Source organism: Mauremys reevesii, linkage group 5 (assembly GCF_016161935.1).
Source record: "Mauremys reevesii isolate NIE-2019 linkage group 5, ASM1616193v1, whole genome shotgun sequence".
NCBI classification, from domain to species: Eukaryota; Metazoa; Chordata; order Testudines; family Geoemydidae; genus Mauremys; species Mauremys reevesii.
Window position 1 is genome coordinate 6,022,320 of NC_052627.1, and position 13,191 is coordinate 6,035,510.

General features: G+C 43.1%; 1 protein-coding gene across 13 annotated transcripts in view; it reads left to right on the forward strand.

Moving 5' to 3' along the window:
* The window catches only part of ADGRL3 (adhesion G protein-coupled receptor L3), an 842,781-nt gene that overhangs the window by 662,413 nt on the left and 167,177 nt on the right, over positions 1-13,191 (forward strand). For 10 of the 13 annotated variants that reach the window (XM_039540335.1, XM_039540336.1, XM_039540325.1 and 7 more), the window contains one exon: positions 2,638-2,676. The exons of the other annotated variants lie outside the window; for them this stretch is intronic. In XM_039540335.1, coding sequence (XP_039396269.1) covers positions 2,638-2,676 — 39 coding nt within the window. The remainder of the gene's footprint in view (positions 1-2,637; positions 2,677-13,191) is intronic. 13 annotated transcript variants of the gene reach the window in all.

Consider the following 13,191-nt stretch of genomic DNA (forward strand, 5'->3'; position numbering starts at 1 on the left):
AAATGGCAAAGTGAATGTGAATTAGTAAAACACTTTTATTTAAAATAGCACAACCTGGCAAGGTAACTTAACATTAGACAGTTCTTTTTATGTATAACTTTTTCCAGGGCTACCTTTTGAATCATATGATTACTGTGTAGTTCCTGTGATGTCTAGATGGAAAATATTGTTATCTTGGGAGCTGGGTGTAGATGGCAATTTAAATGTTAAAATCGGGAAGGGTTGATAGTTGAATTCTTAGCTGTGGAGTTTATACAAATACATTTGCTCCTTTAAGGTGAAATCTACTCCTGTGTAAAATGTCAGCCCAGGGCTTACGCATCACTTAAATATCAGTTTAGCCCACAAAATAGGCCCTATATGAAATTAAAGTGGTGGTTCATATAGACCAGAGTTTCTCAAACAGAGGTCGCCTCTTGTGTAGGGAAAGCCCCTGGCGGGCCGGGCCAGTGTGTTTACCTGCCCCGTCTGCAGGTCCAGCAAATCGCGGCTCCCACTGGCCGTGGATCACTGCTCTGGGCCAATGGGAGCCGCTGGAAGCAGCGGCCAGCACGTCCCTCGGCCCAAACCGCTTCCAGCAGCTCCCATTGGCCTGGAGCAGTGATCCGCGGCCAGTGGGAGCCACAATCGGCCGGACCTGTGGACGGGGCAGGTAAACACACCGGCGCAGCCCGCCAGGGGCTTTCCCTACACAAGCGGCGACCCCAGTTTGAGAAACCCTGATATAGACCTTGCATTGGCCCTTAAGACAAAGAATAGATCCCTCAGATTGACGTTCACAGTTATGTAGACTGTATTCTTAAAACAAAGTACCAAATTCTGCTTCGAGTGACACCATTGGCTTTAATGGCAGAGACATCTGTGTAACTACAAGCAGAACTTGGTTCCAAGGTTAGATTGAGTGTGGGTGGGGAGATGGAGGGGGATGGGATGGGGAATCACAGATACACCAGATATTTTCTGTGCTTACTGTATTTTGGGATGCAAACCCAAATAATTCTATGAAAAGCAAAGTTATTATTGTTGGTTTATGCTGTTTTAAGCACAAAGGATCTTTTGGATTGTTATATTTAAACATAAAAACAACTCTAGGAGTTAGAGTCCTGTGCATCCTGTGCTTTGCATGTGCTGTTGGCTGGGTTAACTTGATGCTATTAATTAATATTGCTTCACGCTCTCCTATAACAGTGTGGGCATTAACTGATACAGGGATATAACAATGTGTATTGCAGACCTATTGCAAAGCTTTTAGATATGAAATTATGTTGATATCTGACATTGGGTAAAACTGGCAATTACTGTCACATACTAACTGGTTACATGATTCTAATTTGCTGGCTACTTTGAATATTGCTTAGCTACATACAGCATCCAGTCACCTTTGCTTTGCAAAACATATGTTTTTAATGCTTGTCTACTTCACCTTCTGACATTTCTCCATTTCTATGAAAATGTGGTTGTAGCGAGAGGAGGGAAAGAACATAACAGTGTTTCTCACTCTGCCTTTCCTTCCTGTGGTCCCCTCTAGCAGTTTTCCCCCCTCGGGTTTCCATAGTCAACTAGTACAAATCAATTGTGCTGCACATTAAAATTCTGGAGTGTGTGGAGTCCTGCAAATCAGTGAAACGAGTCAGTGAGCCAAATGACAGGCTCAGTAATTTACTTGCTCTCATTCCCCACCTAATTCTTTAGAGGAGCAACTGCTCTGTGTTCATTTAAGAATGCCTGGCTTAAAGCTGGAAGTAGTATTAGGCAAACAATAGGCAGTAGAGTCACTGCTCCATTATCCCCTTTGCTGATCAAGGATAATGCACCGAAAAGAAAAGAAAAAGTAATTAGCAAAGACTTTGTGTTTTGTTCTGTTTAGTCAGAGAGAGCAAAAGAAAGCAAGCAACAGCCATCAAATATTCGGTTAATCTGTAGGAGAAATGTGTAAGTCCACAGAAAGGACTTCGCTCAGTACTTGGCCAGAAAACTGGGTTCTTATTTTTTTTTAATACAAGTTGATGTAAGATGAATTGAAATGAACTGGGGTGATAGTGGGGCATCGTTTTCTTTTGTTAAAATTTTAACTATGTTAGCATACACTAGGGAGATTTTAGTGTGTGCCAGCAGCAGCTTCATGGCCCGGTTAACTCACAACACCCAGCACTGTGTAGGCAAGGCCAAAGATAAAATAGCCTGAAATATTCAGCCTGATTCTCATTTAACTGTAATTGACACCTCTTTAACGGACCTTTACACTGCCAGAGCAATGTAAAGGAGTCTTGTGCAAATAAGAATAAGGCTCGAAATCTCTGACATTGTCTGACATGATGTGCAATGTATGATTTCAAATTTGCAAGGTAAATTTAGCTTACAGAATAGTTACAGTTTGCCTGGAGGTCTGCTGCCATAACTAACAGCTGCTGTGGCAGTTTCCAGTCTGTGCTTTCCTGAAAAGAACTAACCAACTGTTTCTAGAGCCAGTACTTACAGCATTCCACTGCTGCTTAGCTTGCATGTTCTCCTCGAAACTTATCAACAGAGAAATGATAGCTTTTGTGTAGATGTTTTCTTTATTTTTTCCCTTGTTTTCTTCTGTCACTAACTTGTTTTTTCTATTCCGTCTTTAATCTGCTGTCTTTATGGATTCAGCTTCAGAAAAGGGAGCGCTCTTGCAGGGCCTATGTCCAGGTATTTCTAGTGTTTTTATAAATCTGTCAAGTTGTTTGACTGAATGTCTGGTGCTGTTCTTGTGTCTGTGTATCTGATCACTCTAGCCTTTGGGGCAGCAAATTCTCTAGTTAAGGCTACAGGATAACATTATAATTCCGCTTTCCATTGCTTACAACTTTCAAGAATGGTTGGGGCAGAAACTCACTAGAAAATTGGGGGAAAGATTGGAGAAAATTATTTCAGCCATTTTTTGAGTTATCCAAATGGGGAAGGCAGTTTTTTGTATATATTATTAGTAGTATTGTTATTATTTATTAATCATGTTTATTACTATAGTACCTAAGGGCCAGCCAAGACTTGCACCCCATTGTGCGAGGTGCTGCATAAACTCAGGGTAGGTGATTGTCCCTTCCCTGAACAGCTTATGATATACATAGACAAGAGAAACACGAGGTAGAGGTAGAGGTAGCGGGGAGGGGAAGGATAGCTCAGTGGTTTGAGCATTGGCCTGCTAAACCTAGGGTTGTGACTTCAATCCTTGAGGAGGCCACTTAGTGATCTGGGGCAAAAATTGGTCCTGCTAGTGAAGGCAGGGGGCTGGACTCAATGACCTTTCAAGGTCCCTTCCAGTTCTAGGAGATTGGTATATCTCCAATTATTACCTTACACCAGCACCATGAATAATGAGATGGAGAGGTGGCAGGGAAGCACCACCTGGTTCCTGGTGCCCCCAGAGTGCAGGGGAGGAGTCTACTTTACAGAAATCTGGGTTGGGGGTGGGATTTGGGAGAGAGGTGGCTGCAACTGGGTCCCATTTTAGCCCCTCTTCCCTGTGGAGCAGTCCCTGCTTTGGCTGCACCGTTCCACCTGTGCACACGTATTTTTACTTTAGAAAAGAAAGGTAAAGCTTCTGTGCATATTGGTCACTCAAAAACAACTGAATGTCACATGCGGCTTATCCTCATTAAGGAATAATGCCGTGTGGGGGTAGCCTGTCCCCCTTGGTGTGGCTTAAGCCCACCCCCTTTTTCTCTTCTGGACATTTGCTTTTGCCAGTACTTGGAGCAGCTTCTCCTCTCTCCTCTCAAGGTTCGGGACTTGTGTTCCTTTCTGGCACCCGGTGCCTCCACACAGGGGATTCTCACTAAGCCAGATACCCAGGGGTGAGCTCCCTTGAGAAAGTCAATGCTGATGCTGCAAGCTGGCACGCAGTGTATAGTCCAGTCCCCAGGACCATACAAGTAAATAAACTTAACCCCAGTATAAGGGATTGGGGATTTACTGAGAACAGGAAGATGGGAGCTGAGGAAAGAAAGGGTTACGGTTAACTAATAATTACCAAATGTTTATAACTAAGCCACACCCCCACCTCCTAAATCTCCCAGACTCCTCCAAACCCAGCTCCGTGCCTGGCAACTGGCCAAAGCAGATGGCACAGGTGAGATGGTGTGCCCTGAGATGGAGTGCAGCTGTCTAGTGCAGTGGGCAATTCAGAAACAACTCCCTCTGTGAAATGTGCCTGCTTAAATCGAGCTGCTCCAAGTATTGGTAAGAGCAAATACCCAGAAGAGAAAAAGAAGGAGGGCTGAAGCCACGCTCTGGGGGAGGGGCTACACCCACTGGCATTATTCCTTAATAAGGATCACAAGCTAAATATGAGTCAGCAGTGCAACACTGTTGCAAAAAAAAGCAAACATCATTCTGGGATGTATTAGCAGGAATGTTGTAAACAAGACACGGGGAGTAATTCTTCCGCTCTACTCCGTGCTGATTAGGCCTCAGTTGGAGTTCTGTGTCCAGTTCCGGGGTCCATATTTCAGGAAAATGTGGAAAAATTGGAGAGAGCCCAGAGGAGGGCGACAACAATTATAAAAGGTCTAGAAAACATGACAAAAAATGGGTTTGTTTAGTCTGGAGAAGAGAAGACTGAGAGGGGACCTGAAAACAGTTTTCAAGTACATAAAAGGTTGTTACAAAGAGGAGGGAGAAACATTGTTCTTGTTAACTTCTGAGGATAGGACAAGAAGCAATCGGCTTAAATTGCAGCAAGGGAGGTTTAGGTTGGACATTAGGAAAAACTTCTGTCAGGGTAGTTAATCACTGGAACAAATTGCATATGGATGTTGTAGAATCTTTGTTATGGGGAGATTTTTCAGAGCAGGTTAGACTAACACCTGTCAGGGACGGTCTAGATAATACTTAGCCCTGCCTTGAGTGCAGGGGACTGGCCAAGGTGACCTCTTGAGGTCCTTTCCAGTCCTACACTTCTATGATTCTATCATTTCTTAATTTTAAAATATTTTTGTCCAACTCTCACAGCACCTATTTGTCATGGACGATTTGCCACAGGTGAAGTTTCAATTTTTTGGGACACATCCCTGTAAATCTCCTCATGTAGAGTATCCATGGACTTTAGTAGGAGCCTGCACAGAGAATATGCCAAATTGTGCCTTGGGAGTTCAGCTAACCTGGAGTTTCCGTATACAACCCCCAATCTTTAGAGTTCTCTTTTAAAGTGGAACAGTTATATTTTACCCTCCTCAGGTAACTCAGAAATAAGGACAGAGTTTTCTTCAAACTTTCCCCCAAATCCACCTGGTGGCTGTGATCAATCATGGAAAACTTCAGATGAAAGGGGACATTTGTCATAAAGTGATGACCAGTTGCAAGCTGTGGCCCTGATTCTGCAAAGACTTACAAGCCAGCTTAACTTTAGGCACTGCTAGTTGTCCTAGTTATTAGTGGATAGCTCACTGGACTGGGCTTCCGTTCCTGGCTCTACCACGAGCCTGCTGGGAGACGTTGGGTAAGTCACTCCCTCGCTATGTGCTTCAGTTTCTCCATCTGTAAAATGGGGATGTAAAGAGCTTTGAGATCTACTGCTGAAAAGCACTAGGTATTACCATTATTACTCACGGTCTTTGCAGGATCAGAATGATAGTGCAATTTGTCCTGTTACCTTGACTATAGATCCAGTGAATCTTATAGAGCAGTATGTGCAATGTGAATGAGTTAACTTTGCAATAAGGAACATTTTTTTATCTCCTGATTTTTATGTGTTTAATTTTGCAGTCTTAATGTTGCAGTAATGCAGGATTTGCCATTATTTATATGTATATAATACACACAGAGACATTAAAACAAAACACACATTTATGTTTAAGGTCCCCTCTGCACATCTGTGCACCTACAAACCATGACATCTTGTGCTATGATACGCTTTACTTTGCCAATGCACAGTGGTTCTCAAACTTTTGTACTGGTGACCCCTTTCACATAGCAAGCCCTTGAGTGCGACCCCCCTTTATAAATTAAGAACACTTTTTTATATATTTCACACCATTATAAATGCTGGAGGCAAAGCGGGGTTTGGGGTGGATGCTGACAGCTCACGACCCCCCATGTAATAACCTCGTGACCCCCTGAGGGGTCCCGACCCCCAGTTTGAGAATCCCTGCTCTAGCACCTGGGGTGAAAGTGCTTGGATTTCTATGTCTGTAAAATGTGTATAAAATGGCATTCTTCTTCATTACCCGGTCTGATCCCTTTGGGTATGGATATCCTGAGGTGTGTGAGAGTTGTATCTAGCCTTCCCCCCAGCTAACTGTCCTGGTCCACTGATTTGCTTTCATCAGTAAAGAGAAGTAAATGTTTTCCATTCCTCAGGCTGAGTACTCTTAACATTTCAGAGAGAGTAGCCAAACCCATTTCTCTTCTTCTTCTTCTTCTTCTTCGCTGTCTTTGAGATTTTGCTGTGTAAAAAAGAAAAAGCAAACTCTTATATTTTTTATTTTATTTTTTCCCTTGGCCAATAATGTATAGTGTATTTAACATACTTTTAAAGAAAAGTGGGAAGACTTAAGCATATGCTTAACTTTAAGCATGTGAGTATTTCCCTTTAACTCAGTGGGGCTATTCGTGTGTTTAAAGGTTAAGGATTGCCTTCCAAGGTGAATTAAACTAAATTGAATTAATGTTACTTTAATTCTGAATAAGAGCATCCACACAGGATCTTGGTGTTGTTTAACTAATCTACTTTAACCTTGCATATTGAGTTAATTTAGATTAACTATCCTGAGTGTCCTCCTGTAGACAAGCCCTTACACCGTACAAAGCTCTAATAAACCTTCTGAAGAGAACAACCATGGGATGCAGAATGGAATGGATGACCTAATTGTTCTTGTCCATCTCTGATATGGTCTGTACTTTGAATATGTTAACAGAAACATATGGGGGGAGGGATAGCTCAGTGGTTTGAGCATTGGCCTGCTAAACCCAGGGTTATGAGTTCAATCCTTGAGGGGGCCACTTGGGGGTCTGGGGCAAAAATTGGTCCTGCTAGTGAAGGCAGGGGGCTGGACTTGATGACCTTTCAAAATCCCTTCCAGTTCTAGGAGATTGGTATATCTCCAATTATAAAAGAATGTACCTTGTCACACCTTTATGTGCTATGTTGCAGAGTGTTTGGCATCAATATAGTCTTCAAACAATACATTTTCCCTTAGAAATTCATGTAATTGTAGTCACCGAAAAGTGTGGCTGCCATGCACAGGGAAGAGAATATGATCAGTAGAAATTAAAGAGGATTCCAGAAAATTCACTCTTCCAGCCAATAATTAAGAGAAATCTGTAGGCTGGCCGTGGCAGTTCATTAGACCCTTTGCAGCCCCTGAGTCAATCTTAGGTAATGTCCACGCTGGACCTGGAGGTATAATTTCCAGCTCAGGCAGATGTACCCACCCTAGAAGATTGAACTAGCATGCTAAAAATAGCAGGGAAGCCATGGAGTCATGGGAGGCAGGATGGGCCTAGCCACCCCAAGTATGTATCTAGGGTCTCAGACAGGATCATGGCTAACTGTCTTACCACTGTGTCTGCACTTACCCTCTATGCACCTGAGTTCTCCAGCTATACACTGCTATTTTTAGCACACTAGCTTGATCAAAGCTAACACAAGTATGTCTACCGACGTTGGTAATTACACCTCCAACTCCAGTGTAAACGTACCCTTAGAGTCGAGGGCTGAAATTCTGGCCTCGTTGAAGTCAGTGGGAGTTTTGCCATTGACTTCAGGAGAATCAGGATTCCACCCTTGTAACATGATTTTGTTACAGAGATGAATATTGCCATGAATTGGAACCTTATAGTTAAGTTTCTGTGCACAGTTTTGAAAATGTACCTTTTACTATTGATCTCTCTAAACAAGGGACAAACGCAATAGGAAGTTGATATGAAGGATGTCCAGTAAATGCAGAGCCAGCAATGAAAATAACTGGTATTTTAGGAGGTTTAATTTGGGATGGATGGATAAATTGATTAGAGTTTTGGTGGTTTCCTCATCATGGAGGACATAAATAAGTAATTTTTATAGACCTTTAGTGATGGGTAACTCTGTATAGCCAATACTTTAAGCTGATGGTGGTCTTGAGCAAAGATGTATATATAATTAAAAAATAAACCATATCAAATATGGATTCAAATATATTGCAGAGTTCTTCAAATAAATGTATCTGCAAATATGTTTGTGAGATTATTAGCCCATCCCTTTAGATAGTAGTATAGTGAAAACTAATATTGATCTGATAATTTGTTTGAAAAATGTCAAACCCTGTGATCTTTACTGTAAGTAGAGTTTGCTGCTTCACCTCCTTTCAGAAGTTGATGTGGTAACTGGTCTTTTTTTCTTCTTTCAAAAAGAAGAAAACAAAAATCACAACCCATCCAAATCCTCCACTCTACTGTAGTGGCAACTCAAGGCATCAGCATTGACACAACAAAGGTCATAGGTGAATAGACAGCTGCCCACGGATTTGGAAGTCAGAACTGATATAAGAGAAACTGTCACTCAGAATTCTATTGCATAATAATTACATGCAGTGAGAGAGGCCTAATCCACCAAAGGAGACTTACTTGATGGGGATCACTTGTTATCAGATAGTTCCATGCAGAAGATAACCATGTACCAGTTGAAGATGAGATGAAATTTCTGTATGCGGAACAAGGCTGTATTTTTATTACTCCTGCTTGTAAAATGGTCTGAAATCATCTTGTGAACACAGAAAACTTCCAGGACATAATTCATTCTCATTAGCTGATGTTGAACTGTATGTCCACATCTATTCATCATCATCATCATCATTATCATTGCTATTATTAATTTGTACACTTAGGAGCCCCTGTCATGAATCAGGACCCCGTTGTGCTAGGTGCTGTACAGACACGAAACAGAAAGATGATCCATGCCCTCCAAAAGCATACAATGTAAGAAAACATCCCATAGTTTCTCAAACCCAACCTCTTTATCATTCACTCCTCTTGGCAACCTATTTCAGATGTGCTGCAGAAGGAGTCATCATGATGGAGACTAGAGTAGAGAGTGTAATTCACAGTGAATAATGCATATAATTTGTTTAGAATTCATAGTTACTCGGTTTTATGGAGGGTTGTTTCCCACCCCTTTCTTCTTTCATGCTCTGGATTGATTGTGAGCAGCTTGCTTCAAGTATTTGATATTCAATATTTGACATTTGACCTGAGTTCATTGGTTGTGATGGGTCTCCTTAGCCGGCTTATGGCATTGTTTCTACTGCGGGGCTGGATGCGTGTAACTCCTCGAGTCAGGAGACTAGGCTGGGAGAGATCACTGGGGCTTTGAATCCATCAGGGAGAAGAAGCAGATAAGCAGGGCTAGGAAAGCTTAGAAAAAAATAAACCTTTGCCTTTCTTGGCCACAAAATTTATGCTCATGCACAAGGGATAGTCCAATGGCTTAGTGAGCCTAGGACTTGCAAGAGCTGCATTCATTTCCCTCTTCCCCCACCGGCTTCCTGTGCGATCTTGGGCCAGTCAGTTAAACTTGGATCCTGAAAGTTTTTTAGGCTCCTAACTTCCATTGAGATCAATGGACATTAGGCATCTCGATACCTCAGAGGATCTGGGCCTTACCCTCTGTGCACCTGAGTTCCCCATCTATACAATCGGGAATGATTATTATCATCCCTGTCTCTCGTGGGCGTGGTGACATAAATACACTAAAGGTTACAGGTATTCAGTTACTACAGTAAAGGGGGCCATATAAGCACTTTAGATACGTTAAAAAACAATTGGTCTCCTGCATCGTTATTGGCTGTGCGCAGAGTTTGAAATCAGGATCAAAGGGAGCCTTGCTGCATATGCCGAGTAACAGAGCCTGTAGATGTGCTGCCCCAGGAACAGAGCAGGGACTGGATTGTGACGCTGAGAGTTTCAATGGGGTCTCTCATTCATCCCCCTTTTGCTCCAGGCTGTATGTGGTCTTGCTCAGCCCTATCCCTGGGGCAAATCACTTCCCAGTTGCGGCTAGCCAATGCCCTCCCTTGCCTACCTGTGCAGGAGGCAGAATCCTGGCTCGGCTTGGCCTGTTCTCACCTTCCCTGCACGGCTACTGGCAATATGAGTGGTCTGTACAAGGAATTCAGGTAGCACCTGATACCTGCATATTGTGGGTGTGTAGTCAAGGTTTCAATTGCATGTGTGGGCCTCATTACAAGGAGTGAGATCGGATCCTTGTCTTGCTTGTGTAGTTTGTGCCACAGCTCTGGTGAATAGTGTGCATAACCTCAACTCTGTATCGTGCCACGCAGCGATCCCTTCATGTGTAAAATTAACCACTAAGAGGGAAAATGCTGAAAGGAGAGAGTGTCACCTTAGCCTCCCGCAAGTGCTTTTGTCAGTGAATCCTAACTGCTTTAACATTTATAGAAAGTGAACACAATGGCCAAAGCAAATGGTTTGAATCTGGGTGGGAAAAACCAGCCTTCACAGTATTTGTCTGGGTCTAGCTGAGACATTTTCCTTCTGCAGATTACCAGGATTTGGCCAGCACTCCATTCTTTACTTAGGGTCCATCTGCACAGCAGCAGGGAGGTGGAATTCCCAGCTCGGGTGGATGTATGCACGTTGGCTCTGCTCAGTCTAGCAGCATGGGCAGTGCCTCCAGCTAGCCACCCAAGGCCGTATCCAGGGCTCGGGCAGGATTGTACTCTGGCGACTAGTCTGTACCACTGTAGCCACACAGGTGTTTTTAGGTGCGAGCTTGAGCAGAGATAATGTGTGTGTATACCAGAGCTGGGAATTACGCCACCTATCTGCTGTGCAGACATACTAGGGTGACCAGACGTCCCGATAAAATCAGGACCGTCCCGATATTTAGGTCTTTGACCTGCGTCCCAACCAATCTTTGGTCAGGACGCAATTTGTCCCAATATTTCGTTCTGCCGCAGCACTCAGCTTTTTTTTTAGCTCCGCTGGCAGACCTCCCCCCCGCACCCTCCAAATGTGTCCCGATATTTTCTCCCTCTCATCTGGTCACCCTAAGACATACCCTCAGCGTATCTGGAAGAGTCTCCTTCTGTTATTCTAAGTCAGAACCATACTGTTGCCACACCCCAAAACTATAACTGCTTTTCACTCCTGCAAGTGCCATTTTCTTACCCGTTAGAAGCTGGATGAGGCTTTTACCTTTACCTTACCAGCGACGATAGTGGAAGTGTTCTGAAGGTACTACCCATGCAGTAAAGAACACAGGATCTTCCATGAAGCGAATAACTTCATTGCTAAGATTGTGGCCTGTGTACTTTCAGTTCTTGTCATCTCCAGTCTGTGAAGATTGCTATTGTTTTGATCAAAGCGGTCCTTTTAGTTCTGATCCTCAGGTATCACTCTCGTGTGTTTCTCCCTGAAGATATCAGCAGTCTGAATCATTGTAGTAAGCGAAAATGATCAACTTTTCTCAGCGGATCCAAGGAATTAAGTTCATGACTGAGTAAAGGAAGAGGTCTTTTTTGAAAACCTAATATCTCTTGGTAGATAAAAGATATGTCTGGGATTAGTCTGTTGATATCTAAAATGGCTTAATCCTGCCTGTCCCACTTCTTATTGATGCCTGCTTGTGTCTAAACCGAAGAAGAATCTTGCCCCTTCATGACAGAATGTAAATTGAATTATGCCACATTTACTTGTGTACTTGCAGTGCACGTGACAAGAGAGATTTTAACCTCCATTTATAGAGTGAGAAGCAAATTAATGAGGATTCTCAAGTCACTTAATTGGCTGTATGACAAAGAGCTCTGCGGTGCGTGTGTCAAACAACTTTTGGAGTCCTCTCGTGATTTGTGCTTTGCTTGACTCCTGATGCTGTTCTATGTGGCCTGTCAGGTTGGATATCCTTGTTAAAGTGGCTGGAATAAATTGGCTAGCAGTGTGCATACAATGCAGTATATTAACTATAGCAACAGGGAGTACTTTTAGCAGCTTTTCAAGAGATCTAGATGTTTGCCCATAAGCATCAAAGCGGCCCAAACTTTCATTTAATATAATTAAAAGGACATCTGAAAGTAGTTTGATTCGCAGCAGGATTTTGTGGTTTGGTAACCTTTGTTAAAACTCTGTGAACTTAATATATTTCACAGCATGAGCAAACTGCACTTGATTTGTGTCAGGAAGAGAGAAAATACCCTGCGTGTTTCTGCTGTGCTGAGCCTATTGTTAGGACAGAGCAAGATCAAAGAAACAGACTTCAGTTTATCTTTGGAGTCTAACCTTCTCTGCATAAATATGGACAAGGAACATGAGTACATACTTCTGTGACAGGGCAACATCTACACGCAGCATAGAGAGGTAATCTCCAGCTCCTGGAGACATACTCGTGCTAGCTCTCACGCTAAAAACAGCAGTGTAGTCAGGGGCAGCGGCGGCAGGGGCCAGCCCCCCTGAGTACGGACCCACAGGGTTCAGGCAGATTTGTACTAACCTGGGCTGCTGCTTCCCATGCTTTGCTGTGATGCTATTCATTTGAGCGCACTAGCTCAGATGAGCTGGGAATCCCAGACCTAGCTGATAGTGTTTGAGGTAGCCTAAATAATTATAACTAAACTGTACTGTCTGGAGAAATGTCCACAAGTAATTATAGCAAAACTGAAATACGCCCTGTTGTTATCTGGGATATTGGTTGGAGTCGGCCCTTAAATCTGTTGACACTGGGAAAAGTCTCAAGACAAACTGCCATAGATGCTACGGGGAGATGTCGCTTTTATTTGGACAGTTGGAAGTCTGCATGTCTCCGATTCCCTGGGAGTTCCCTCGAAGGATGTGGAAAATCTGTCAGAGAAACACATGTTGCGTGCAGGCATTTTCCTCTCTCTCTCTCTCTCTGCAGTTTTGCTTACTTCCCCTAAGTGAGGAGCTACCTGTTGTTTGTATGCTCTCAATTCCCAAATAGAGGAACAGCAAATAAATGCAATCCTCAGAAAGCTATTCCACATGGAAGACCTTATGAGATGAAATAGGTCATATGTTATGTATCAGAGGGGTAGCCGTGTTAGTCTGGATCTGTACATGCATCCGACGAAGTGGGTATTCACCCACGAAAGCTCATGCTCCAAAACGTCTGTTTTGGAGCATGCTCATATTTAGTCTGGGCTCCAAAATCCATAATTTAAGTATTGAAATAGAAGTGGCCTGGTTATCAGATGTGTTGAGTGCTCCAAGCTCACG